This window comes from Ochotona princeps, chromosome 27 (genome assembly GCF_030435755.1).
Source record: "Ochotona princeps isolate mOchPri1 chromosome 27, mOchPri1.hap1, whole genome shotgun sequence".
NCBI lineage: Eukaryota > Metazoa > Chordata > Mammalia > Lagomorpha > Ochotonidae > Ochotona > Ochotona princeps.
In genome coordinates, this window is record NC_080858.1 from 7864687 (window position 1) to 7891317 (window position 26631).

Genomic DNA, 26631 nt, shown 5'->3' on the forward strand with positions numbered 1-26631 from the left:
GCCAGTTCGTTCCTCAAATTGCCACAGTGGCTACGTGGCCAGGAGCCAGGAGCTCTGCCCAAGTCTCCCACATGGATGGCAGGGACCAAGCACCTGGGCTGTCTTCTGCTGCCTTTCCAGGCCTTTTATCAGGGAGCTGGCTGGGAAGTGGAGCAGCAGGCACCCCACAGGCACCCGTGTAGATGAAGGCATAGAAGGAAAACCCAAACCAACTTTGATTGAGTTGGCGTGTCTCAGGAGACAGCCTGCTCAGTAAATCTGTCACACATTAAAAACTGTATTTATTATGGTGTCGGGGAGAAAGGCAAGCAATTCCCCCAAACCTCCAGCTGATAGAGAATAGATAGCCAGGGCTCTGGCTACTGATTCAACTGACCATAAAGCAGACCCCCAAACTTCTCTGAAGAGAAGTTCACTGGAACCTAAAGATAACTATTCCTTTGGGGAGACCAAACATAGGAAAACACTACATCTCTTACTTCTCTCTATGGATTTTTTTTAAGGACCTGTTAAGCATGGGAGACTCACTGAATGTTCTTTGAGCTGACACCCACATCAGCCACTGTTCATCTCACGGGGTTCACGCCAACCTCCAGGCATTCTAATCGCCTGCATTGTGTACTAACTGTTTCACCGAAATGGGCACCCACAGTCCCAGGAGGGATGAAATGTGAAGCAGACACTGGTCTCACTGTTAGGATGCTTTTAGCTTGGTCTACACCCAAGAGGAGTCTTCATCAAAAGCAGCAGGTGGGGGTGGGGAAGTGTCTTAAGCCGGCGGACAGGGCACTTCCGGCTGGGCTCTGAGGCCAAGGGGCCATGCCCACCAGCAGGCTGAACCTGGGCTTACATGGCTCGTCCTTCTCGTAACTAATCGCCCACTCGTGTTGCTGTGTGTTTTTGCACGCTACTTGGTGCTTTGAGGAAGCCATGAAGAATATTTGTGCCGTGGACCAGAAATTGTGCGGTTCCTGGGGGACCCAGGATTGCATTAGGAGGATTAGGGACCCCCAAAAGGAGGGCTGTCACCAGGCTTTTAATAATTTATGCTCAGCCTCGGAGACCCTCCCCAGCAGTAAGCTCCACGCGTGCAGGCCGAGCAGGGCGTCTGCGCTGTGCCGAGCAGGAGGACTGAGTCGCTACGTCGCCTTCGGCTCAGGAGAGAGTCAAGAGCAGAGCTTCTGCCGAGAAACACCCAGATCAGCCCCAAACGTCTCCACCCCAGCTCGAAAGCTTCCACTCCTGTCCCAGATGCGGCCACCTTGGGACCGTCAGGGGGAGCTCGCCGAGCTGCTGCGGCACTTGGGGCGCCTCCTCCTGCACGCCCGAGCTCCCCGCCGTCCGCAGCTCCGGCTCGGCGGCCGCACTGACTGACTGGGCGGCGGCCGGGCCATCCTCCCGCCTGTCTTACACCAGGGCTGGGCCAAAGACTTGTACGTGGGGGCCCGTGGCGGCAGTCGCCCAAGCACGCTCTGTGCCCGGGTTCCGTGTGCGACCTCTGGAGCCTGAGGAGTCCCGGGCGGACTGCAGTGAAGGGCGGCGTGGCGCGAACAAGGCTCTGTCAGAGCGTCACTCCTAGCCATACTTGAGGAAAAAAAAAATGAGATCTTTCGCCTTCTTCCCTCGTCTTTTCCTTAGACTTTCTATCGACTTGCTTATTACTAGTTTTTCTCCTTCCAATCCACCCGGGCCTTTTGCACGTCCAGGCTTCGGCGGGCTCCCTCAGGAGGGCCGGAGCGGAACCCTCGCTCGCCTGCTAGCGCCCCCCAGCGCCCGCGCCCCGCTTGCAGTCCCCGGCAGCCGCCTTCCCCGCACCCGCCGCCCACCCCACGCCGCTCCCGGGGAGGCCCCGCCCCAACCCAGCTCCGCCCCCAGCCGCTGCTCCTTGATTGGTCGACAGGGCGTCTCTTCCCTCCCCGTCGCCCAATGGGCGCTGCCACCTGGTCCAAAAAAAAAAAATCCCCCTGAGGGGGACCCGAGGGGCTAGGCCACCTCCAGCTCCCGCGGGGCGGCGGAGACGGCCGCGGCGGGACGCCGAGCGGGGGACGGCGGCGACGGCTGAGGAGGAGCGGAGGTGTCGGGAAGAAAACTTCGGAGGGGGAACAGGAAACCTGCGGGGCGGTGGCACCGCGGCTTCCCGGGGCGCACGTCGCGGGGTTTCGGCCGCCGCGTCCCCGGGCTGCACCGCGCCCTCAGCTTCGGCGGACGAAGAGCATGAGGCAGCATGTCCGATAAGATGTCCAGCTTCCTCTACATCGGGGACATCGTGTCCCTGTACGCCGAGGGCTCGGTCAATGGCTTCATCAGCACCCTGGGGTAAGCGGCAGTGTCTCCCGTGTCCTCGCCCCGAGCAGCCCCGTGCGCTCTCCTCGCTCGCCCGCCCGCCAGCCTGCCTGTCTGCCAGCCGGCACGCGCGGGAAGCGGGCAGCCAGGCGAGGACGCCGAGGCTGGGCAGTCCTGGGGCCCATGCAGCCATCCATGAAGGAGGAAGTGAGCCCGGGGCACCAGGCCGGCGCAGAGGCCGGCCGGCCGGCAGTGTGGGCAGCTGCTCCATGGGCTGCTTGCAGTCGCGGCGCGCGCGCGCGTGTCTCTCCCGTTAGGGGGGAATCCCTCACCGGACGCCGCCTCCTCGCCTGGCGCCCTCGTGCTCGCCGCTGCAGCGTCTCGCCCCTGGCTCCTGGCGGGCAGCTTGGACAAAAGTCTGTGGCCCCCGGACGAGGGGCGCGCGCGCACGCGAGGTGGCCGAGCCCTGGCGTGGCTTTGTCCCGCAGGTGGAGCCCGTCGTTGTCCTCGGCTCTGCACGGATTTCCTCCTGGCCTTGCCTGGGGTCCTCCCTTGCCAGTCCCAGTCGGTCCCCTAGTCCTTCTCGCCCCTCTGGCCTTGGTCCTGGCTCTGGCCCACGCAGTGTCGGACGCCCCCTGGAACTATGCCCTGCCACGGATTCTGGGCCTTGGAGCACCCCTTAAACATGCCAGGTGGTGGCCCAGGACTTCCTCGGTGGTTCTTGTGTTCTCCCTGTTCTGGACGTGCAGGCCAGTGTGCAGGACTTGAATTGCATGCTGCAGTGTGTGTCCATGACAGGGAACTCATGATCTGGAGGTCCACTGGTTGGTTAGTTCCCTTGTCTGTGGCTGTTCGGTTTCTGGGCACCTGACTTGGCACGTCCTGGCCCTGGCCCATGACCGCAGCAGCCCTGTTGTCATGCTGCCTGTCGACTCAGCACTGGCCAATCCTTCCAGGGTTCCTGTTGTGGGGACGTTTCCCCCAAAGAGTAAAGGAAGGGGGTGGATTGAACTTAATCCCTTTTACACCCCTGTTATTTACTTGTGAAACTGAAGCTGGAAGGAAGAAATGTCAGGGTAAGTGCTTGAGCAGGGTTTGGGGATAGTGCACTGTGCCATTGTTTCTGACAGGATTCCTGGTGCAGGTTCACTTTTGGGGGACCCCATCTGTACCTGACAGATGAACTCTGCTTAGTAGACACTCTCGGGTGTGGGCAGTGCAGGAGTTAAGGGGTGTATGTGTGTGTGGCATTCTGGACACAGAGTGCTCCATTTGTAAACCTGGTGATCCCCAGGGGCAAATTGCATAATCTCTGTGTGTGTTGCAGTGTCCTCTAGAATTTGGAGTTGTGGTGCGCCCCACTCCGAGTAGTGAAGAGAGTTAGGGTGGTGGTGGGGATATCACAGGCACTTCTGAGGGTGCTTGCTGTTGCAGTCCTTGTTGCTGAGCAGTAGTTAGGATCGCCGACAAAAAGGTGGGCAGGACCAGGGTGACATGTAAAGGCTTAAAGCCACGTGTTTGTGGCGATTTCTTTAGCACAGGCATGCCGAAGGATAGCTCATAAAGACAGGCATTGGAGCCCAGTGCCTGTTAAACTGTGTCATAAAACAACAAAACAAAATAAACCAGAAAAAGACAGGTAGTGGAAGGGCTGTTGGTACTGTCTCGGCAAGCTGCAGGTGGAGTCTACTCTGCTCCTTTCAGAGCTCAGGAAACTGAAGGGAAATGATCTGCTCACCCAGGACCGGGAGGCTCAGTGCAGGTGCCATAATTCAAAACCCTGTCTCTAGAGCCTCGGCCACACCTGCTTCCCTTCGGTTACACGTCATCATCTTTAAGCCCTGAGAAAAATAAGCCAGAGTAATCCGTAATGTAGCATGGGTGTTTGTAGGAATATTTCATACCTGAGTGCAGTCTTTCTTTCAAGTACTTTGAAAGTTTTTTTTTTTGCATCAAAACAAACTATGAATTCCGTGTCCATGAGGTTTCTGAAGTCCCCTCGTAGTTGTGCAATATATTGTTTTTCTGTTCATGAACTGAATTTTGTTGAGCTTGATAGGATCAGTCTGTAGATTGGTTGTCAGGCGTAGGATTGTGTAGGTGGTGAGATTTGCTGCTGTTTGGATGTTCTTCCTGAGCTGCACTGTACTGACATCCTGAAAGCTGGATTGTACTTTGGAATGCAGAAGTTGGGTGTGAGCATCCCTGCTTCCCGGTGCTTGCTTTTGCCTGGCGGATGTGCTTTCAAGAGGGTGTGCTAAGGGTACTCAAGGGCATCCCAGAGTTGGCTGGGATTTTAGTAGGTCGGGTCCCAAGTGGCGAAGGGTCAAGGCCAGCTGTGAAAGTGCTTGATTTCTCAGGTGACAGCAATGACAGTCGCATAGGACTATAGCACGTTAAAAGTTGGGAATATCAAGCAGAATGAAACCTGCATTCACTGTCTTACTAATGTACATTGACAACCTCTAATAACATTGTGCAAACTACCACTTTGCTTCCAGAAAGCAACTGGCATCTCCTTTAAAAAGTATTCTTTTAAGTATTAAATTGAAATTCTGTGCAAGAGAGGGTAGAAAGTCTAGGAAGAAAGAAGTGATCTCGTCTTCCTGACTTTCAGTCTCACATCTGGACAGAAGTGTCTGGATTCTTGTGTCCAGATGTGTAGGTTTGCCTGAGGCCCTCGCGTCCCCTTGCTCTGCCTCTCTGTCACTGTGAGTAACTGACAACTTAGGACTGTGGTTTGGCCTTTAAAGCCAAACCATGGTAGTTGGTCATAGCTTGTTATTATTTTTTTTTAAGAAAGCTATTTATTTGTAAATTGAACAGAGTGGGAATAGAAGAAAGAGAACTTGCACCTGCTTCTTCACTGGCCGGAATGCCTGTACCTCCCGGTACTGGGCCAGGCTGCAGTCAGTCCAGGTCTCTCACGTGGATGGAAGGGACTTGGATACTTGGGATATTATCTGTTGTCTCCCAGGGAATGTACTGGCAGGAATCTAGACCAGAAGTGGGATTGGGACTCTCAGGCACTCTTATATGGGATGTGGGCGTGTCAAGTGGTGTCTTCAATGCCCCATCATGATTTGACACTGAGATAGTCTGTGCTAGTTTTCCTCATTTTTATTAACATGGAGGCACTTTTTTTTTTTCCAAGTTAGGGATTTTATATATATAAACTAATTTTCTACTTTAGGGGTGAAACATTTAAAAGATTGAGAAACAATTGTGTTTAATTTCATAATGGCTTAATGAAAGCCAGGGAGCACAACATCTCAACTTGATCTGATGTCTTTTTTGGTGAGATATCTGATGATTCTAGGCGTGGCTGTTTTGTTTTCTCTGCCCCCCTTTTGTTTTTCTTCTTCTTTTAATGGACACACTTTAGGACTTTCCTTTAACCTAGGCAGCCACGTTGTCCTGTGATATCTCACAAATTCTTACCTCGGAAAATACTGGGGTTTTGCCCCTCACTCAGCCTCAAAGATGGCTGGTGGATATTGTATTTGGCAGGTCCGTTTTACGACTGTGAAAGCAAAGCAGTATGGTTGTTTTGTGTTTCTGATGTAGTGTGGGGTCATTGTTTGTACAGTTCCTGTCTTGAAGACACATCACCCTTGTGACTGAATTCCCTTGCTCTTGGGCTGGTTGGAGGCTATCCTAGGCTGGCTGCTAATTAGCCAAGTGGCTTAACAGTGCCATTTATTCTCCTTCCATACTGGCGCATCACCCTGGAGACTAACAAGGGGTATAGATGCTTCCTCCTCCTTCCTGCCAGCATTGTAAAAGTGTGAAAGAGATAGAAAAAAAAGTGTTTTTTTTTTTTTAAAGTTGCCAGGAAAATTTACATTACGTGTCTATTCTTGCATGTGAACTAGCAGACTTTCTTCAGAGTCTGCTATGAATTATCATGGGAAATCAGAGAAGTGACCTGGAGAGGTGGGCTTGCTGTCTGTTTAACCAGAATCATTCCTTCCTCTGTAATAAGAGGAGCTCGACAGAAGAGCTAACCACCAGACTGGAAGTTCTGTTTTCCATTTTAGCTCTTCATGTGTTTGACACTTTTAGCAGCTCGTGGTGGTGATTCCAGTTCACCTTTAAAGGGTGGTTAATGAGGACTGAGTTTATTCACACAGCATTTCAAGGTCATGAGTAGATGTTTGTTTGGAGATAAGTTCTGTCTGATTTCAATATTGTGTGCATAACTCAGTTCTAGAGGACTTAAATTGTGATTATGCAGCTTTGGAGAAATTTTGCAATAATGAAATTTTCAGCTGAGAAAGTTGTGGGGTTTCTCTATATTTGAGTTTAGCAGGGCTGTCTCCTCCCTTTGAACTGAGAATGTGGGAGGGTATTTTTAGGCTCTGTGACCCAGCTTTCCAGTTGGGTTGCTTAGCCTGTGTAAAAAATGGGTGCCCCAGTTGCAACCAAGTGCGTTTCTCCCTTTTCTCCCAGTTATCCCTTGGGGTCATGTTTACCTGCTCTTTCCAAGTCCCAAAGGGTTGCAAACAGAGTTACAATTCTTGTCATTCTCGAAGTTTGTGCAGGTGCAGGTGCTTGGCTTGTATTTCCTGATTTAATTTTCATCTAATGAGCTGTTTAGGAAATACTTGTGTTGACTTTTGGAGAACTGCTTTAAATCCTTGTTGTACAAAGATAGTGAACAGCAGTTTAAGGAAACTGATTTTTTTGTTTTGTTTCGGTAACTTTTATTTATTTATTTATTTGCAGAGGAGGGTGGAGGTTTTTTTTTTTTTTTAAAGATTTATTCACTTTATTTAAAAGTCAGATATACAGAGAGGAGAAACAGAGAGGAAGATCTTCCATCCGATGTTTCACTCCCCAAGTGAGCCGCAGTGGGCCGGTACGCGCCGATCCGAAGCCGGGAACCAGGAACCTGTTCCGGGTCTCCCACGTGGGTGCAGGGCCCAGTTCTCTGGGCCGTCCTCGACTGCTTTCCCAGGCCACAAGCAGGGAGCTGGATGGGAAGTGGAGCTGCCGGGATTAGAACCGGCGCCCATATGGGATCCCGGGGCATTCAAGGCAAGGACTTAAGCCGCTAAACCACGCCGCCGGGCCCAAGGGTGGAGGTTTTGGATATTTTGTGTTGATGGTCTCTCTGCCTGCTCCCTTTCTCCCTTCGTTGGGGTTTGTTTCCAGGGAACATGCATAGCACATGTGCATATTCCTGGGAACAGCGGCCAGTGGTCAGGCGCCCTGGAATGGAGCCTGAGCTGGGCAGAATCAGGGAAAGGTCTCCCTGCCTTCATTGGTGGTTCCCACGTGGCTAAGAGGCTGATAATGGGAAAGAACATTTATGTGTGTGTGTGTGTTTCTATATGTGTCTGCTTCAGCAATTGCTACCTTTGGCTTGAAGTTTCTTCTCAGTGTCCCAGAAGCACCAACACCCACTCATTATGGTCCGGGAAAGCTGCCAGGTGCCACCCACTGGAACACTGACCTTGGGGCCGCAGCATAGTCTGTCCCTCTGTCCAAGTGGCTGAAGAGGGGTCAATGGTCTTGGTTTTACTTTCTGTTCGATATTGGTCAACTTGGTGAACTCTTCCATCCCCCTTACTGCTGTGTTGAATGGTGGATGTCACGTGGTGCAGGGGGTGGTCACACTGTTTCTGATTCTGACTTTGTGCCTTCAGGGAGCAGGATTGTGTGAATGCATACATTTCATTGTTCCCAGGTAGAGACTCTTGAATTTCTCTTCCTGATCTTTTGTTTCCTGCTGAGCATTTTTGATATTTAAATATTTGCAGGTTAGCCATCTTACGTTCTTTTTATTTTTTTATTTTTTATTATTTTATTATTTTTTTAAAAGATTTATTTATTTTATTACTAAGTCAGATATACAGAGAGGAGGAGAGACAGAGAGGAAGATCCTCCGTCCGATGGTTCACTCCCCAAGTGAGCCGCAACAGGCCGATGCTGCGCCAATCCAAAGCCGGGAACCTGGAACCTCTTCCGGGTCTCCCACACGGGAGGCGAGGACTTTAGCCGCTAGGCCACGCCGCCGGGCCATTACATTCTTTGTAAAAGTGTCCCTCACTTACTAGGACTGCCTGATCAGTGGAGAGTCACAGATGCAGCGTGGAATGGTTACGATCAACTTTGGTTTTTCGATACTTTGTAATATATTCAGTATCTTTCAAACATACCCCTTCCAAATAATAGCCACTGTGTCTTGCCATCTCCAGACGTGCCAACTTAGCTTTGTTTTACTGAGACGTATGATAAGGTGAGAAAAAAAAAATCCATGGACGGGCCCGGCGGCATGGCCTAGCGGCTAAAGTCCTCACCTTGAACTCCCCGGGATCCCATATGGGCGCCGGTTCTAGTCCCAGCAGCTCCACTTCCCATCCAGCTCCCTGCCTGTGGCCTGGGAAAGCAGTCGAGGACGGCCCAATGCTTTGGGACCCTGCACCCATGTGGGAGACCTGTAAGAGGTTCCTGGTTCCCGGCTTCGGATCGGCGCGCACCGGCCATTGTGGCTCACTTGGGGAGTGAATCATCGGACGGAAGATGCTCCTCTCTGTCTCTCCTCTTGTCTGTATATCTGACTTAGTAATAAAAATAAATAAATCTTTAAAAAAAAATCCATGGACACGGACATGTGTTCAGTGGGGAGGCAGGCGATGAGAGAATCTTGAAGACTGAGTTATTTTGGAAGGTTTGAGGGTTAGACTTGTGATGGTGTGGAACTTGAAACCATCTAAAGTGCAAAGACAGACCCTGTGAATGGAAAGTCTATTTTCAGTGGAAAGATCACTTGTTCTTAAGCCTGGAAGTCATTGTGGGTCAGGCAAGTGAACGTCTATGCCTACCGTGATGCCTGCTGGCATGGGTCTGGCAGCGCAGAGTTCGGAGAAGAGGGCACCATTCCTTCCGTGGCTGTGTCTGTGATTGAGGGGGCAGTTAAAGCTTCCTTTTGGGCAGAACCCAAACATTTCTCTCTTCCTCTGCAAAGTGAGCACTTTTTTGCAATCATGTTTCTGTATAGAACTGTTTTCTCTCTCTCTTAGGATTTATTATATCTATTTGCAAAGCAGAGTAACTGAGGGAGTGGTAGGGAGGGAGAGGTGGAGGCTGAGATTGTTAGGCATCTGTCATTTACTGGTACACTTTCCAAATGGCTGTAACAGTTTTGAGGCTAGATCAGGCTGAAGCCGTTAGCCAGAACTGTGTCTGGTCTCCCACATGCGTGGCAAGGGTCCAGGCACTTGGACCGTCTTCTCTTGCTTTCCCATTTAGTTGGATGGGAAGTAGAGCAGCTGACGTGAACCTGTGCTCTGACACGGGGTGCTAGTGCGAAAGACCTGTGCTTTAGTACTGGCTCCCTAAAACTGTTGAACAGATTGCATATTAGGAACTCAAACTTTAAAACTTGAACTCTAGATAGTGGATGTTTCTTTATGACACATTTCTGGTATGAAAACACTGAATTTTACCTTCGAAAAAGTTTACTTGAGAAGCAGAAAGACAGACAGGGGCTAGCCTGAAGTAAGGAAGCAGGAAGGCAGTCTGGGGCTTCCCTGTGGGCGGCAGGAGCCCATGTGCTGAGCCGGCCCTGTCCCCAGGGGCTGCATTGGCAAGCAGCTGGAGCCAGGAGCTGGAGCAGGGCATCGGCCTGACTCTGCTATTAGACGGGGGCTTCCCTGCAGCATCCTCACTGCTTGGACAGGTGTCTGCCCCAATGTCACTTTTTTTTTTTTTAAGAAATATCTGACCTCAGATCATTGGGTCCTATTCAAATATGTGAAACTAATGTTCATTTTCTCTCACTTGTGTATTCATTGGATAAAACAATTTTTAAACTGTATTGGTATCTTGTTTGTTTCTGTGGTGACTTTTTTTTTTCCAAATCCCATGCTGATTTAGATGGGAAAACTTTCAGTAGATTCCTTTAGAAAATCATACTTTTAATTAAAAACAAACAAACAAAAAACAAATAGAACATATTCACAATGGTTGGTCCTGCAGTAGGAGCCAATGTATCAATTTTACTTTTTATTTCTGTGTGTTCTCTGTTTCCTGGGTTTTGTCTGTTTTTCTTTCATTTACCAGCTGTTATTATCAAAGATAGAAAAGCTAATTAAATGCAAATTGATGGTTTTACTGCCTCTTCCTTTCTTACTATTTTTAATAATCTTTATTTTAAAAAGCATAAATAAAGCATTTTCCTGATTTTAGTCAGAGGAACAAAACCACACGACGTGAAACCGCATGTTACTGAAAGAGACAGCGTGTGTACACCGTTGAAAATGTGCTCCTTAGGTCCAGCGCAGTGGCTTACGTGGCGAATCCTCCCCTTGCAAAGCACTGGGATCCCATTTGTGCGCTGGTTCAAGTTTCAGCTGTTCTACGTCCCGTCCAGCTCCCTACTTTTGACCTGGGAAAGCAGTCCAAAGCCTTGAGACCCTGCATCTGCATCCAGTAAATGAGTAGAAGAGGCCTCTGGCTCTTGGTTTTGGATCAGTTCATCTCCAGGCATTGTGGCCATTTTGGGAGTGACCCAGCAGTTGCAAGATCTTTTTCTCTGTAAATCTTCCTTTCCAATAAAAATAAATAAATCTTTCTAAAAATGTATGTTCTGGGTCAGGCGTGGTAGCCTAGTGGCTGGGGTCCTTGCCTTGCCTGCATTGGGATCCTGTAGATGCTGGTTCATATCCCAGCTACTCCACTTCCCATCCTTCTCTCTGCTTGTGGCCTGAGGGATGGGAGCAGTGGAGAAGGGCCTGAGGTCTTGGGACCCTGCGTCCATGTGGGAGACCTGGAGGAAGCTCCTGCCTCGTGGCTTTGGATTGGCTCAGCTACGGCTGTTGCAGCCACTTTGGGAGTGAACCAGACAGAGGATGTTTCTCTCTGTTTCTCCTTCTCTCTGTGGGTCTGCCTTTCAACAAAAATGACTAAGAAATTTTAAAAAATACATGTTCCTTGTCCTTATTAGCATTTAAATATGTATTGTGGCAAAATGTTCGCAATAATGCTGGGCAGTGATGATGGCTGATTTAACTCATGTAGTACATATATAGTCTGTTTTATAGTTATCTTTGTAGTCTACTTGTACAAGTAGGTTGGTCTGTGCTTAGCATGGTCAGCCTGTTTGTTTTGGTGAGGTTAGTACTCACTGTGAAACTTTTTATTGCCTGATTAACTCAGGTAGTGGTAGTTTATGAAGGCACTTTTTAGGGGGGGAGTGAGAAATCAATTGAATATTATTATTGACTATAAAATGAATGTATTAGCTGTGTCAAAATGCTGTCACTGTTAGTTAACAATAACTATTAGATAGCTCATTCCAGCACATATCTGTAGATTCCAAGCTTGAATGAAGGATAAGCTACAACCTAAAGTTGTTCAGAAAGCAACTTTATTCATAAAATACTCAGTCATTAAGACTCTGTGGGTGAAGGCCCTGCGTGATAGCCTAGCAGATAAAGTCTTCCGCTTGAACGTGCCGGGATCCCATATGGGCGCCGGTTCTAATACCACAGCCCTGCTTCACATCCAGCTCCCTGCTTGTGGCCTGGGAAAGCAGTTGAGGACGGCCCAAAGCCTTGGGACCCTGCACCCATGTGGGAGACTCAGAAGAGGCTCCTGGCTCTTGGCTTCAGATAGGCTCAGCTCTGGCCTTTGCAGCTGCTTGGGGAGTGAATCAGTGGATGGAAGATCTTCCTCTCTGTCTCTCCTCCTCTGTGTGTGTATGGCTTCCCAATATAAAATCTTAAAAAAAGGAGATGCCAGATGTTAAACCATTTGTACAGACTTCCTTTAGTATTTGCAGCATGACCCTGTGCAGAAGGTGGCAGGAGAACACTTCAGTTGTTGCCCATGTGCTGCATTGGCTGAGAACTGAGATGGTGAGACCAGGACTAGAAGGGCAGTGCGTGAGGAACGTGGCCGTTATTGGGAGAAGTGTGCAGTTCATTCAGTTGTTTTAGTTACTGGATTTTTGCTCTTTCCCGCACCTCTTCCCCTCTCCAGTGTTCTTATAGTTTTTCTTTATGAATCATGAACTTAGAGTCCTGCAGATTCCTGTAAGCTTTGACAGGAAGGAGAGCTTTTATTTCTGTTTTACCACGTTCTGTATACGACTCAGAATGCACACACAGCCTTCTGCAATGTATGGGATCCACTATGCCCACTTTGCTTTGCTTTTTGTTTTAATGAATGATAAGGCTGTAGGTGGAGAGGTAGAGTCTTGTGAATGAGGAGAAAAACCAAGGAAGTGAACACAACATTATCTAAACTCACATCTAAATTCTAAGAATACAGAAGTGTTGGTGAGGTCTCATCTGTTACTGAGAAATTTGAGTCACTATTATCATAAAAATCTGTGAAGATTACAATAGGTTAGACTTTATTTTATATTGCTTATGCAAGATAGTTCCTCAACAGAGTTCTAGGATAAAGTAGATTTTTGTTAAAAATTTACTTATTTTGAGAGGGAGATTTACAGAGGAGGAGAGAGAGAGTAGGATAGAAAGAGAGATATTTTGTATCTGCTGGTTTACTCCCCAACTCACCTCAACTGCTGGAGCTGAACAACTCCAAAGCCAGGAGCCAGGACCTCCTAGTCTCCCACATGGGTGCAGGGGCCCAAGGCGTTTGGCTATTCCCTGCTGCTTTTTCAGCCAGGACAAGATGTGGCGCCCCATGGGAGGCTGGCATCACAGGTGGTGGTTTCTACCTGCTGTACTACAATTCTAGCTCCATAACATTGATCACCTTAATTATAAGTATATAGTTCAGTGGCAGCCAGCACTGATCTCTACAGAACATTTGCGTCATCTGCCCCATGAACTGTGCTCTCTTCTGGTCTGTATGTGTCTTACTGAATTTGTCTAGTTGAGGCACTCCATTGGGTAGGAGGAACCTATAATAGTTGTTCTTTTGTGTCTGCTGCTTTGACTTAACACAGTGTTACTTATTCTATGATTTCTTTTTGCATTAGGATACACATATTTTCAAATCTCCAAGTCACTGTTTATTAGTCATTCTCCAGAAACAAGTCTATGAGATACATAAGCTATCCTAAAATGTATGGAAGTTGCTACTGGATTTATGGTGTTATTAAATCTTGCCATCATGGTTCTTTAATAATCTTTTGGCACATAACTCTGAGTATGCTCAGGCCAGCATGAGATGCAGTTTAAACTCTGGAGAAAGTTATGCATTTGGCCTTTTTTGTGATTTGCATAACTATTTTGGAGAAACGTGGAATCCTCTGTATGCTCAGTTTTGTTTTTGAATGTGCAGGGAATGGGGTTGGTGAGCATTTTGTGAAGCCATTTTGTGATCAGCCTTTTCTCTTAGTGGATAGTGTGTCACACATCCAAGGAACCACTTTATGCTATAACTGGTATTGATAGAAAAGTTCAGTTGGTAAGAACTTACATATATGGGGCCCGGCGGCGTGGCCTAGCGGCTAAAGTCCTCTCCTTGAATGCCCCGGGATCCCATATGGGCGCCGGTTCTAATCCTGGCAGCTCCACTTCCCATCCAGCTCCCTGCTTGTGGCCTGGGAAAGCAGTCGAGGACGGCCCAATGCATTGGGACACTGCACCCACGTGGGAGACCCGGAAGAGGTTCCTGGTTCCCAGTATCGGACCGGCATGCACCGGCCCATTGCGGCTCACTTGGGGAGTGAAACATCGGATGGAAGATCTTCCTCTCTGTCTCTCCTCCTCTCTGTATATCCGGCTTTCCAATAATAATAAAATCTTAAAAAAAAAAAAAAAGAACTTACATATATGAAACCCAGGCTGTTTTTTGGTGGGAATTTATACAAATTTAGAAAAATTAAAGACAGAGCATATGATGCGTTGTGATCTTTATTTTTGAAGTCTAGGGAGAGGAAAATGGAAAATGACTTGCTAGTGAGCATAAGCTTATTTTGAAAACATCCTGAAACAGACTAAATGGGATTGTTGTACAACATTGTGACTGTGTCATTGAACTGTATACTACTGTAAAATGATTAAGTGATAGATTCTATGTTATGTGAATTTTAACACAGTAAAATTAAATAAATAAAAAGTTCTAGCTGGTATGCCTGAATTAATATCTAAAAAACAAAATTCAGGGTACATATATCTGGGAAATGAGGTTAATTTTTTCTTCTTTATTAATTTACATTGTGTCTTTTGACTGAGTCTTTTGTAATGTGCTTTTCTTCAAGCCAGTCCTGAAAAACACGTGTTGATCTTGCTTCAAGACTTTGAAATCCTTCTGTTGTTATTGACTTTTTTTTTAAGACTTATTTATTTTTATTGCAAAGTCAGTTATACTAAGAGGAGGAGAGACAGAGACAGAGAGAGGTGTTTCGTCTGCTGATTCACTCCCCAAGTGAGCCGCAACGGCTGGTACTGTGCCAATCTGAAACCAGGAGCCAGGAGCCTCCTCTGGGTCTCCCACACGGGTGCAGGGTCCCAAGGCTTGGGCCCTCCTCGACTGCTTTCCCAGGACACAAACAGGGAGCTGGATGGGAAGTGGAGCTGCCAGGACTAGAACTGGTGCCCATATGGGATTCCGGCACGTTCAAGGTGAGGACTTTAGCCGCTAGGCCACTGTGCTGGGCCCTGCTGCTGATTTTTAATGCTGTAATTTTCACTAGGAGCAAGGTATCAAAGAAGGTTTCTTTGAGGCTTATCTGCAAGTAGAGCAGAAGAATAAATTGAGAAATATGGATATATATATTTTTTTCAGTGATTTAAAAAAATGTCATTTTTTTAACCCAGTTGTTGCATGCTGTAATTTTCTGTGATAGATCTTTAAAAAACATTGTCTTTGGAAAAGTATTTTTTTGATGAAATAGCCCAAATATTATCAGGTTGTTTCATTTCTGTAACATCAAACTAGTATAGTATTAAATTTCAACTAAAGACAGTTACTTAAAAAATCTAATGCTCAGATCACCTAATACAGTTACAGTGGGAATCCAGTGCAAGTTAATAATTGAAGAACTAAGTTAATTGTGTTTGGAGAAAATGTTCAAGGTCAGTGCTAATATCAGGGTCATGACTATTTAAACATTTGCATTTCAAGTAGATTTTTGGATTCAACCGTGTTTTCAAAGAGGGTGATTTCAGTTCTGGTTCTTTATAAGTAGGTGGGGGAAGTACAAAAAGGGGTTTTGTTGTCTGCAGGATCCTATGTTTGTGGCTGACAATGAGAAATACTAAGTGACAAGTTATGTGAAATTAAGATTCACTGGCAGTGAAAGTTTTAATGATTAAAAGCATCACTACAGTAGCACATGTGCAGGGTTTATTGTTGAGCAAATGTGAAATGGGGTTTTATTTTCCTTTCTCCCTTTATTTACCTGACAAGTCGTGTGATGTAAGTGTCTCATTTCCTGGTCAGTACAAATGAAGTCATTGTTATCTGCTAGGGGAGAAATCACATGCTTACTTCAAAGTCTCAGCTACTGTGGAAACACTCTCTTCCTTCCTTGACTCTAAAGATTTTTGTTGTTTATTTGATAGGCAGAGTGACACACAGAGAAGGAGGGACACACACACACACACACACACACACACACACACACACACACATCTTCTATTTGCTGGCTTGCTCCCAAATGGCTGCAACAGCTGGGACTGGGGCAGACTGAAGCCAGGCGTCTGGAACTCCAACCTGGTCTCCCGTGGGAATGACAGGAGCCCAAGTTCTGAGACCATTTCCCCCCCGCTCTCCCAAGTGTATTTCCAGGGAGCTGGATAGGAAGTAGAGCAACTAAGACTCCAAGTGAAGCTCAGACTGGTGGATGGATTAACTGCTGCACCACAACTCTGATTTCTTGTGGTCATTGGAGAAATATCTGATAATTGTTGGACAGTCTGAGTCAAGGATTGCTTATGTAAATGCTCGGGTGGATGGTTTGAAAGTAGTCATTTCTATGGCAGTGCACACCCATAAGTTTATTCCATAAATATTTTCTGAAGAAGCCATAGGCATTTATATTTTATGTATAAAATAGAATTTGTAATAGAGAATTCTGAATATTCAATATTAGCTCATCATTTAATTTGAAATGTAGTTAGCAAAATGCCAGTTAATTTCAGTTTCTGAATCAGACACTGCTGGTTGTTTCCCTGAGTTCGCTTTTATAAGAATAGAAATACCTGAGTTTGAGGGTGGCCAGGATGCATACATATTTCCTAGCCTTTATCTGCATTGTCAAATTGGAACGCTTTTGGCATGGAAAGCAGGTGTCTTGGATCATGCCTGTGAGGGTGATGCATTAACCATAACAGGGCAGCAAGGACGGAACCTGTTTTCCAAGCAACCTCAACTCCTGGCTCTATTGTGACCTAACCAAGATCCAACCAGGTGGGTGTATCAGAGCCAAATGATGATTTTCTGTTAGGGCAGTGTCAGGCCACTGAAGGGTTTTTGAGCAGGAGGATGAAACATTCACAGTTTCCCACAACAGATCAGATAGGGGGACAGGGGAAGAAAGGAGGCTGCATGTGGAGGAGAGCATGGTGAGGGTGGAAACACAGCCCAAGCCACGTGGCGTCACAGCAGCGGTCGCCAAAGCGTGGAGGGATGGTATCCGTTCACTCTAGACCTTGCAGGTTTGTGATTTATGGTGTTCACTCTTGCTGTGACAGATGTGTTGCTTTTTAAAATTTTTATTTATTATAAAGCTTTATTTTTATTGGAAAGTCAGATTTATAGAGAGAAGAAGACATAGATAGAAAGATCTTCTCTCTGTTGGTTCACGCCCCAAGGGACCAGGAGCTTCCTCCAGGTCTCCCACACGGGTGCAAGTCCCAAGGCTTCGGGCCGTCCTCAACTGGTTTCCCAGGCCACAAGCAGGGAGCTGGATGGGAAGTGGAGCAGCTGGGATTAGAATCGGCGCCCATGTGGGATGCCGGCGCATGCAGGTTGAGAACTTTAGCCACTGTGCTGGGTTCCAAGGCAGCTTGTGTGTTGTTGGCTGCTGTCTGGGTAGAGGGCCCTGATCAGCTTCAGGCTTTGCCGGTTTCTCAGCTGTAAACACCATCCCTTTCTCCACTTCCTCTGGTTGTTAGCTTCAGGCACGTTGGCTTTTTTTTTTTTTTAAACTTTCTATTTTAGTTACACAAAGGTTCCAAGCTGCTTTTTGCCGCAGGGCCTTCTCACGTGCTCTTTGTGGTTTGGTTGTTTCCCCTCTTACCTGCAACCCTTTCACCTACTTAGCATTAGCATGTAGCTTTCAGCTCTGTGACTCCTGTGGGGAATGCTCCCTGGCCTTCCCACTGTGAGCTCCCTTCTTCACAGCCTCATGCAGCACCTGATTTTTTTTTTTCCCAGTTGGTCATGGTAGGCATTTTAGTTTTGCCTCTGTTTCTGTGATGTTAGGTTACGTTTGTTTTCACCCACCCAGCAAACTTGAAAACTCTACAAGGGCACAGACTGTATGATCTTGCTCCTCACTGTGCCCCCAGGGTCTCTCAAGGTATCTGTGCTAAAAAATGTTTATTTGGAAGACAGAGAGGGAGATTGATCTTTGTCTGATCACTCCCCAAATACCTGCTGTAGCTAGGACTGAGATAGGCTGAAGCCATGAGTCTGAACTCTACCTCGGTCTCCCTTACGGGTGACAGGGACCCAAGTACTGCCTCCCAGGGTGCACATTAATAAGAAGCTGTAACTGGAAGCAGAGCTGAGATTTGAACTGAGGAACCTCATGTGGAATGCAGCCTCCCTAACAGTGTCTCAGCTGCCGTGGCAAGCACCTGCTCCTATTGGCTTTAAAAGCTGAATAGTATATGTAACATAGTAACTCGCACAGTAGGTATTCCAGAAGTATAATGAATGAATGAGTGTTGTTTTAGCACGTGGTGAAGAGTGTGGGCTTTTGGTTCAGACAATCCTGATTTTTTGGTGTGATTGTCAAAAGCTATATTGAATGCCTCTGTTTCCTTATTGTGAAGTGGGATTACTGCCCAGATTGTAGTATTGCTGTGAGATTAATGGGTATTCACATAGATAAAACACTTGGTAAGCATTAGGCACAGGTACCTAAGCGTTAAATAGCTGGAAATGATTACTTTTGTTAACGTTGTTATTCATTATGCTACCTGAAAACAGCAGCTATCTTTTCTGGAAGCCCAGCTGAGTTTGTATTGCATGGATGTGACAAGTTCTGCTGTATTATGTTTATAAAGTGTGGCTGTACACCAGTTTTCAGGTAGTATTTGCTTAATAGGCTGCTCAGAAAGTGCGCTGCCTTATCCATTGTTTATTTTGGTTTTGTTTTTTTTTTTTCTCTGACTTACAGATATTTTTATTTATCTTTTGTTACTGATTTGATGTGTGGTATCCTTTTGATGTAATGCAAACACCTGGACACTATCAAATATGAATAATAACTTCTGAATTGCTTGACCTGTATCTGCAAGCATATGTCAGAAACCTCATAGAAAATTTAATTCAAGGCTCTTATTTTTTGCAAGAAGTGTGTGTTTTTGAGCCAGTGGATCAGAGTTTTAGCCTCAGTTTCTTGTGGCTAGACAATGCCAACTTCCTGCTCCCGAGGAGTTCGTAAAAACGCTTGTGTGATTGGGGCAGTTGCTTAGTTTACAGGTAAACACATTTATTTGGGAAAATCTTGTTAGAGGTTAGATAGTAGCTGGCCAAATTATGATACTTGCTTTTATTTGAATACTGATAAGTTTTAGGAAAAAAAATTGTAAGGACCGAAAAGGCGTAGAAAATGTAACTTGTTACTGCTTGAACTTAGTTCTACCTAATGATAAAAATTCAACAACTCAGTCCCTAAGTCATCAGTAAAATGAGATTTTCTTGGAAAGTTAGTACATGGGTGTGCACAAAGCCTAGAGGAACTTAAAATAAACCTTAATACTTTAAAGAAGAAACCATTTAGTAAGTACTCATTTGAAAATCTCTCCATGAGGAAGTTTGGTTCAGACCAATGTTTTAGCTAAGGTAAACCGGTTGGTTCCAGCTTGCCATTTCCAGGCCTGCTGGTGGCAGGGTAGGGGCTGGAGATGTGCCCGTTCCCAGTTAGGACAAAGAGACTGTTTTGTCAGTCAGGGTGCGTCTTGGTTGCAAGCATCAGAAAGGCCAATTCAGATAGTTTTCAGTGAAGAGTACTCTGGTTCAGGTTTCTGCAAATCTTGACATCACACTGTTACCGGACCTTCCCTTGAGGACCCTTGGTTCTACTGTGTCTCGGGTAGCCATCCCATCCTCCTTAGGGGCTCATGTTGACAGTGGCGATTTTGCTGCTGGCAGCCTCAGCTGTGCTCTGAGCCATGCTCAGCACGGAGAGAGAGCCAGGGTTCCTGAAACTCCAGAAGCATGGCACTGCTGCTTTTGCTGCATGGCACTGGCTGGATATAGCCACCCATTGTGGCTAAGAGGAAACTTCTCTGAGGACAAAGGCGCTGGTGTCAGACCCTGAGTTGGGGCGGTGGGTGCTGGACAGGCAGGGCCAGTGTGTGACCAACACAGCTAATGTGTGAGACATCAGCTTCCTCGCAGTGTTAAAGCCACAGTTCCTAAGTCAGTGTGACTTTACACTTAAGGCCTTTATTTAAAAGTTTTTTTTACATAGATTTTATTTGAAAAGAAGAGGGAGGGAGGGGAGTGAGGGAGGGAGAGAGACTGAGATCAAAATCTTGCACCCACAGGTCTACTCCCAAAATACTTGTAACATCCAGGAACCAATCCAGAGCTGGAGCCAAGAGCTAAGAGCTAAGAGCTCCATCCATTCCGCATGGTGGCAGAAGCCCAAGTACTTGAATCATTGTCTGCTGTCGTCCTTGCAGGAAGCTGAGTTAGAAGTGAAGCAGCAGGGATTGGAACCCAGTCGCTTTGACATTGGACTGGGTGTCCCAAGCTGTGTCTTCACTGCTAAGCCATCATCCCTCCCTTTACGGCTCTAATGATTTTGATACTTACTTGTATGCTCCTTATTTCCAGGTCACTATGCCTGGGATTTCATCTGGGACTGTCTTTCAGGTAGAGTCCATTACCTGATGCCAAGGAGAATCAGCTGGTAACAGGTGTACAAGCCACGGGGCAGCCTCAATCGTCTGCTATGCACTCTGCTGGTGAAGATGATTCTTAGGACATCAAGGGTGGCCATTGGTGAGGGGGCAGCCGGGGAGGGCAGCATTTTGTTGTAGGGAATTGTAACCTGGTGAGGTTGGGAAAGGTTTGGAACAGGGACAGCAGTTTAGGGAAGAAGCTTTTTCAACGTCAACTCGCTGCTCCTGAGCACAGAAGAGCTTTGATCAAGAGCCACAGCCAGGAAGCCGGGGCGTCTCACAGTGAGTTTGCTTGTGAATGTGTTCGCTGTTGTATAGATGCACACAGCTCATCTACTTCGTGGAATCAGCGTATGCCTTATGTGGAATTAACGATTGTGTCGCAGGTGGAAGCAAAGCACAGTGCCATCGAAGCAAGCTGGAGTTTCTAACATTTACATAGTAAAATGAAACAGTTGTAGTTCTTACAGGTCAGGAGATTTTGTTGCTAATAGCCTTTAATTAAAAATTCCCTCGGCTAAACAGATATAATTTATTTTATGATAGAACTCAATATGAATCATAATTCCTATTTTAAGAAGACTGTCTTTATAAGCACAGTGATGAAGAGAGAGGGAAAGTGAGGAAGAATTAAAAAATATATATTTGTTTTATTTATTTGAAATGCACAGGAAGAGAGACAGAGGGGGTTAAAGGCAAACAGAGATCTTCCATCAGCTGCTTTACTCCCGGGTGGCCAGGGGTAGGTCAGGTTGAAATCAGGGTCCTGGAAATCCCACATGGCTTGCAAGGGTCCCAAGCACTAGGACATCTTCTGCAACTTTCTTTTTTTTCTTTATTCTTTTTTTTTTTTTTTTAAAGGAGGGGCTTCTCAGGGGAACTAGCTCTTTTTTTTTTTTTTGTAAAGATTTATTAATTTTATTACAGCCAGATATACACAGAGGAGGAGAGACAGAGAGGAAGATCTTCCGTCCGATGATTCACTCCCCAAGTGAGCCGTAACAGGCCGATGCACGCCGATCCAAAGCCGGGAACCTGGAACCTCTTCCAGGTCTCCCACGTGGGTGCAGTGTCCCAATGCATTGGGCCATCCTCAACTGCTTTCCCAGGCCACAAGCAGGGAGCTGGATGGGAAGTGGAGCTGCCGGGATTAGAACTGGCGCCCATATGGGATCCCGGGGCTTTCAAGGCGAGGACTTTAGCCGCTAGGCCACACCGCCGGGCCCTTCTGCAACTTTCTAAAGTGCATTAGAAGACAACTGGATCAGAGCAGCTGCGCAAGAGCAGCTGGGACCCAAATTAGTGCTCCTCTGTGGGATGCCCACATCACAGGCTGATGCTTAACCCCCTTGGCCAGACTGATGGGCCCGATTCCTAACTGATATATGATGTCTGACATGTCATCTTTATGAGGCTTTCAGAGAAGTTGAAGCAAATGCTTCCATCTCTTAAGAGTGTCTTCAACTTGTTATCGTTATTTTGCTCTTGTCTTGATATTTTAAAGTTGGTCCATCTGGACCTACTGAAGACATTGGTTGGTTGTCACACAATTATCAAAAAATTCTGTTTCATTTCAAACTCAAAATCAAATTACTGGATACATTGATGTGTGTCAATGAGTTTCTTTTTTTTTTTTTTTTTTAAGATTTACTTATTTTATTACAAAGTCAGATATACAGAGAGGAGAGACAGAGAGGAAGATCTTCCGTCCAATGATTCACTCCCCAAGTGTCTGCAATGGCCGGTGCATGCCGATCCGATGCCGGGAACCTGGAACCTCTTCCGGGTCTCCCACGCGGGTGCAGGGTCCCAATGCATTGGGCCGTTCTCAGCTGCTTTCCCAGGCCACAAGCAGGGAGCTGGATGGGAAGTGGAGCTGCCGGGATTAGAACCGGCGCCCATATGGGATCCTGGCGTGTTCAAGGCGAGGACTTTAGCCGCTAGGCCACGCCGCCGGGCCCGCTAATGAGTTTTTAAAGGTAGTGTGTTTGCATCTGAATTCTTTTTGGCTCTTATGAAGTTGTGAGAACTTGGAAAAATCACATTCCCCATCTTTAAATGGGGTGCACTGGGGTGCTACGTGTTTTCATCAGTGGTCCTGGGCATTACAAATGCCGTTATATAAGGTTGATGATTAAGGCTATATGGCCAGATGATGGACACTGGAAACTAAGTTCTAGATGTTTTTTGCATAATAAAGTCAAGCAGTCCTGAAAAGACTTGCATTAGCAAGAGCTGAATCACAGTGTACTTTTATTACCAAAGCTTTCTAAATTTCTTATTTTAGTAACTTACAGCCTTAAATGTTTTGTTTTAACCCTACCCTCCAGCTGTCATCTAAACTCCAAAGATAAACCATGATATGTGGGTAGGGGATGTTGGATCATTGTCTTGTCTTGTCTGTATTGCTTTTTTTTTTTTTTTTTTTTTGACTCACGTCATAAGAGATGGTAAGAGACATGATTTTAAACTTTGTTGTTGAAAACCAAAGCCAAATAGGTACAGCTAGCTGCTTCTTCAGTGTTCAGTAAACATGACAGAAATACAGCACAGACACATGTCTGAATCAAGCTATCTTTACATCAAAGAAAATGTACTATTATGTGAGGGAGCTCCAACTTTCCTCATTCTGTCCTCTCTGTCCCTGTTTTTGTTTTTAAAATGCTAAGTCTCTTTAAGAAAACTTGGGCTCCCTAGCAACACTTGAGGCATGGCTTGAAAGGCTCACACCAGGAACTGGCCCTGCGACAGCCTGGGATGGTCTGGTTGCTGGAGTTCAGATGTCAGAGTTGGGTTGGTTGTTTCTGATTGCTGTGCAAGGAGGGGGTGAATGTCAAGGGAGCTATGCTGAGTAGAAGGGGTGGACTCAGGGAACATGGCGAGTCACCCCTTCATGGCTTTTAAAAAAATTTACAAAGTGAGGCAAATTCAGTGCCGTAAATTGAATAAAGCAGGTAACTGAAGAGATGCAATTTCACTAATGCAACATGGAAACATAGGACACTGTTTTAAAAAAGCTGTAATTAGCCAGGCATTTGTTAGAGTCGTGAAGATGCTGCTTGTGATGTCTACATCTCAAGTTCAAGTCTTGGCTGCTGCATTTCTGATCCATCTTTCTGATAAGGTGCCTGCTGTGAGGCAACCAGGTGCTCAAGTGCCTGAGCTTTTGGCTCACAGGTCGCAGTTGGTTTAGCCCTGACTGTTAAGGGCTTTTGGGCCAGTAGATAGGTGGTTTCTCTCTGCCTGTCTCTATTTTTCAAATGCTCCGAGGATTTTGGGTGATCATTTACATAGGGGTTTGGCCACAAAACTACATTGAAAGTAACCAAGAAAAGCAGCGGGGTGGTTTTTTTGGGTCATTTCTGTCTTTATCCACAGTGAACCTTGGAATTGTGTGCCTTTCCTAGACCTTGTGCAGACAGGACAAAAACAAAGTCCAGGGGAGGTCAGGAAGGTGGCTTGTTGTTTATCACTAAGCAGAAAACCTGCTTTCCTGGCGGGAGATCCCACTGTCTTGCATGGATCTGGTCATTCAGTGGTGAAGCAATGGTAGAAGATCGTTTGTCTCCTGTTGCGTGTATTTTCCCCTGTAGTTTGTAATCATGAGTTGTGCTTTGACTTCATGTGTAAAGCTTAAAAAACAAAAACAAAACCATGCAAGGAGAGCAGAAATCTGTATTGGCCTCTGTCTCCCCCTTGCAGCATGTCCTAGGGAATCAAGTAGTAGTGGGAGGTCTGTCCTTCTCATGATGAGGACGTTGGTTGGAGATCATCAGGTTTGCAAGACTGTTGAGGCATGGATTATTACAGGAGTCTGTCAAATTCAAACTAAGTGCTTAGGAAAAGAAAGCAAAGCATTTAGTTAGCTATTGATAGCAGTGTTTGTAAACTGGCCTTTCAAAACTAGATTTTTTTTTTAAGTGGAGTTAATCCTTATCAATTATTTAAAAAGAATCGGCCAGCGGTGTGGCCTAGCGGCTAAAGTCCTCGCCTTGAAAGCCCCGGGATCCCATATGGGCTCCAGTTCTAATCCCGGCAGCTCCACTTCCCATCCAGCTCCCTGCTTGTGGCCTGGGAAAGCAGTTGAGGACGGCCCAATGCATTGGGACACTGCACCCGCGTGGGAGACCTGGAAGAGGTTCCAGGTTCCCAGTATCGGACCGGCGCGCACCGGCCCGTTGCGGCTCACTTGGGGAGTGAATCATCGGACGGAGGATCTTCCTCTCTGTCTCTCCTCCTCTGTATATCCGGCTTTCCAATAATAATAAATCTAAAAAAAAAAAAAAAAAAAAGAATCGAACCATTTGTGGGCCACACGCAGAACCATGGATGGTGACCTTGTGTGATGTAGGGAAGAGGTTCTGTGCTGCTGCTTCTCTTTTTTCTTTCTTTTTTAAAAGATTTATTTATTATTGTTATTATTTTTTAAAGATTTATTTATTTTTTATTACAAAGTCAGATATACTGAATGGATGAGTTGATGAGAAAATGAACATGTTTTATTTTTTCTTGCATGTACCAGCCTGCAGGTTTTGGTTGCTTGCACTTTATCAGTTCTTTGCTAGCTGTATGAAGTTCATGGCTGCACTTACTTTTGTCAAAAGAGACAGAGACTCAGCTAGTTGAAGGGACATCCAGGTTTGTTGGTTTTCATTTCTGGGATGTCCAGGAAGATACTCTTGCCTCAGGCAGAACCAGAACTAACAGTTCACTTGACATTAGGCTTTGGTCTCCCTCCCTCCCCCACCACCTCTCCTCTTTGTTTTCATTGAGATGAGATTTTATACACACATGAATATGTGTGTGTGTGTGTATATGTAATGTATATATATATACATATATACACATACACATCCCTGGGGGTGTGGGATAGAGGAAGGATATTCTGTCTTTGTGTGCTTTTCATCTCACTGTTTTGTGGCCCTGGATGCAAGCTGAAGTTGTCAGTTCAGTGGAACCACTGATTGGACATGAGCAGACTATTCAGCTATTTTACTTGATCGTTGAGTTAATTGATTATGAAATGTGGGACTGACCCCTCCGTGCTTGCTTCACCTGCCTGTGAGGTTGCTAGGTGATTTAAGATTCATCAAAGGTATGCTTGCCTCGTTGTTACAGTGATAAACCTTAGGAACGTGGCTTCTTAACCTGGAGTTGAACTCTCTGGCCAGCATTGCAGGTGCATTGAGGGCTTCCACCAGGACATCCGCGCTCACTCTTCTGGCAGCAAGGAAGGACGCTGAAAACAGCTTCTGCCTTCCTTTCTTTCCTTCTGATGGTCTTTATTCCCCGGCAGATTTTTCCCCAGCCATAGAGAGGGAAAAAGAATTATTAGGGCTTCACTTTCCTCTTAATGCTTGATCTTAGAAGGTGATGGAAACTACACCCTTCTCCTTACTCTTTTTTTTTTTTAAGATTTATTCATTTTATTACAGCCAGATATACACAGAGGAGGAGAGACAGAGAGGAAGATCTTCTGTCCGATGATTCACTCCCCAAGTGAGCCGCAACGGGCCAGTGCTGCGCCTATCCGAAGCCGGGAACCTGGAACCTCTTCCGGGTCTCCCACGCGGGTGCAGGGTCCCAAAGCCTTGGGCCGTCCTCGACTGTTTTCCCAGGCCACAAGCAGGGAGCTGGATGGGAAGTGGAGCTGCCGGGATTAGAACCGGCGCCCATATGGGATCCCGGGGCTTTCAAGGCGAGGACTTTAGCCGCTAGGCCACACCGCCGGGCCCTTACTCTTTCTCTTTCCTCATATTTGTGTCTACAGGAGTCATTGATGTTTTTAGGGCATGTTGTTTGCTCAAAACCAAACATGCATCTGAGTTGACAGGAGAGAGAGAGCAACGGCCTTGTTCTACCCTCCTTTGGGGGGTCAGGGTGTCCCCTTGGTTAACTGTTTCATGTTCAGAGTTGTGGGAAAGGGGCTTTTCTGAAAGGCTATGGAACAGACTTAAAAAAGCAACAGTTGTCCACGGTGTCTTTGATCCGCAATTTGTTTAAATTGAAGTTGATGTGTGATCCTGGCATGTCCGCAGTCCATTGAATGCCTCTAACTGGACAGCTGGTTTTCTGGGTAACGTTCACCAAAGCCACCCTCATCCCCCAAGGGAAGATGTCTCACTGTCTTGCAGAATTTTTAAGAAGGAATCCTGACAATTGTGTGCAAGAAGAGAACAAGGAGGAAAGCATGATAGAAGTCTCCGGAATCCTGTTCTGAGTTACAGGGAGCTTCCGCCTTCGGGGCAGAGGCCTGTTGGGCATTCATCTGAGGTGACGTGGAGTGCCGGCCTTTTGCCTGCCCTGTGCCTGTCCTCAGGAGACTGGCATGAGC

General features: G+C 46.5%; 1 protein-coding gene across 1 annotated transcript in view; it reads left to right on the forward strand.

Moving 5' to 3' along the window:
• The first annotated feature begins 1982 nt into the window (after positions 1-1982).
• ITPR2 (inositol 1,4,5-trisphosphate receptor type 2) overlaps positions 1983-26631 on the forward strand; it is a 418343-nt gene continuing 393694 nt past the window's right edge. Inside the window, exon 1 of the mRNA XM_058655945.1 lies at positions 1983-2316. Within this exon, the coding sequence (XP_058511928.1) occupies positions 2225-2316 (92 nt within the window). The 5' untranslated portion in view covers positions 1983-2224. The remainder of the gene's footprint in view (positions 2317-26631) is intronic.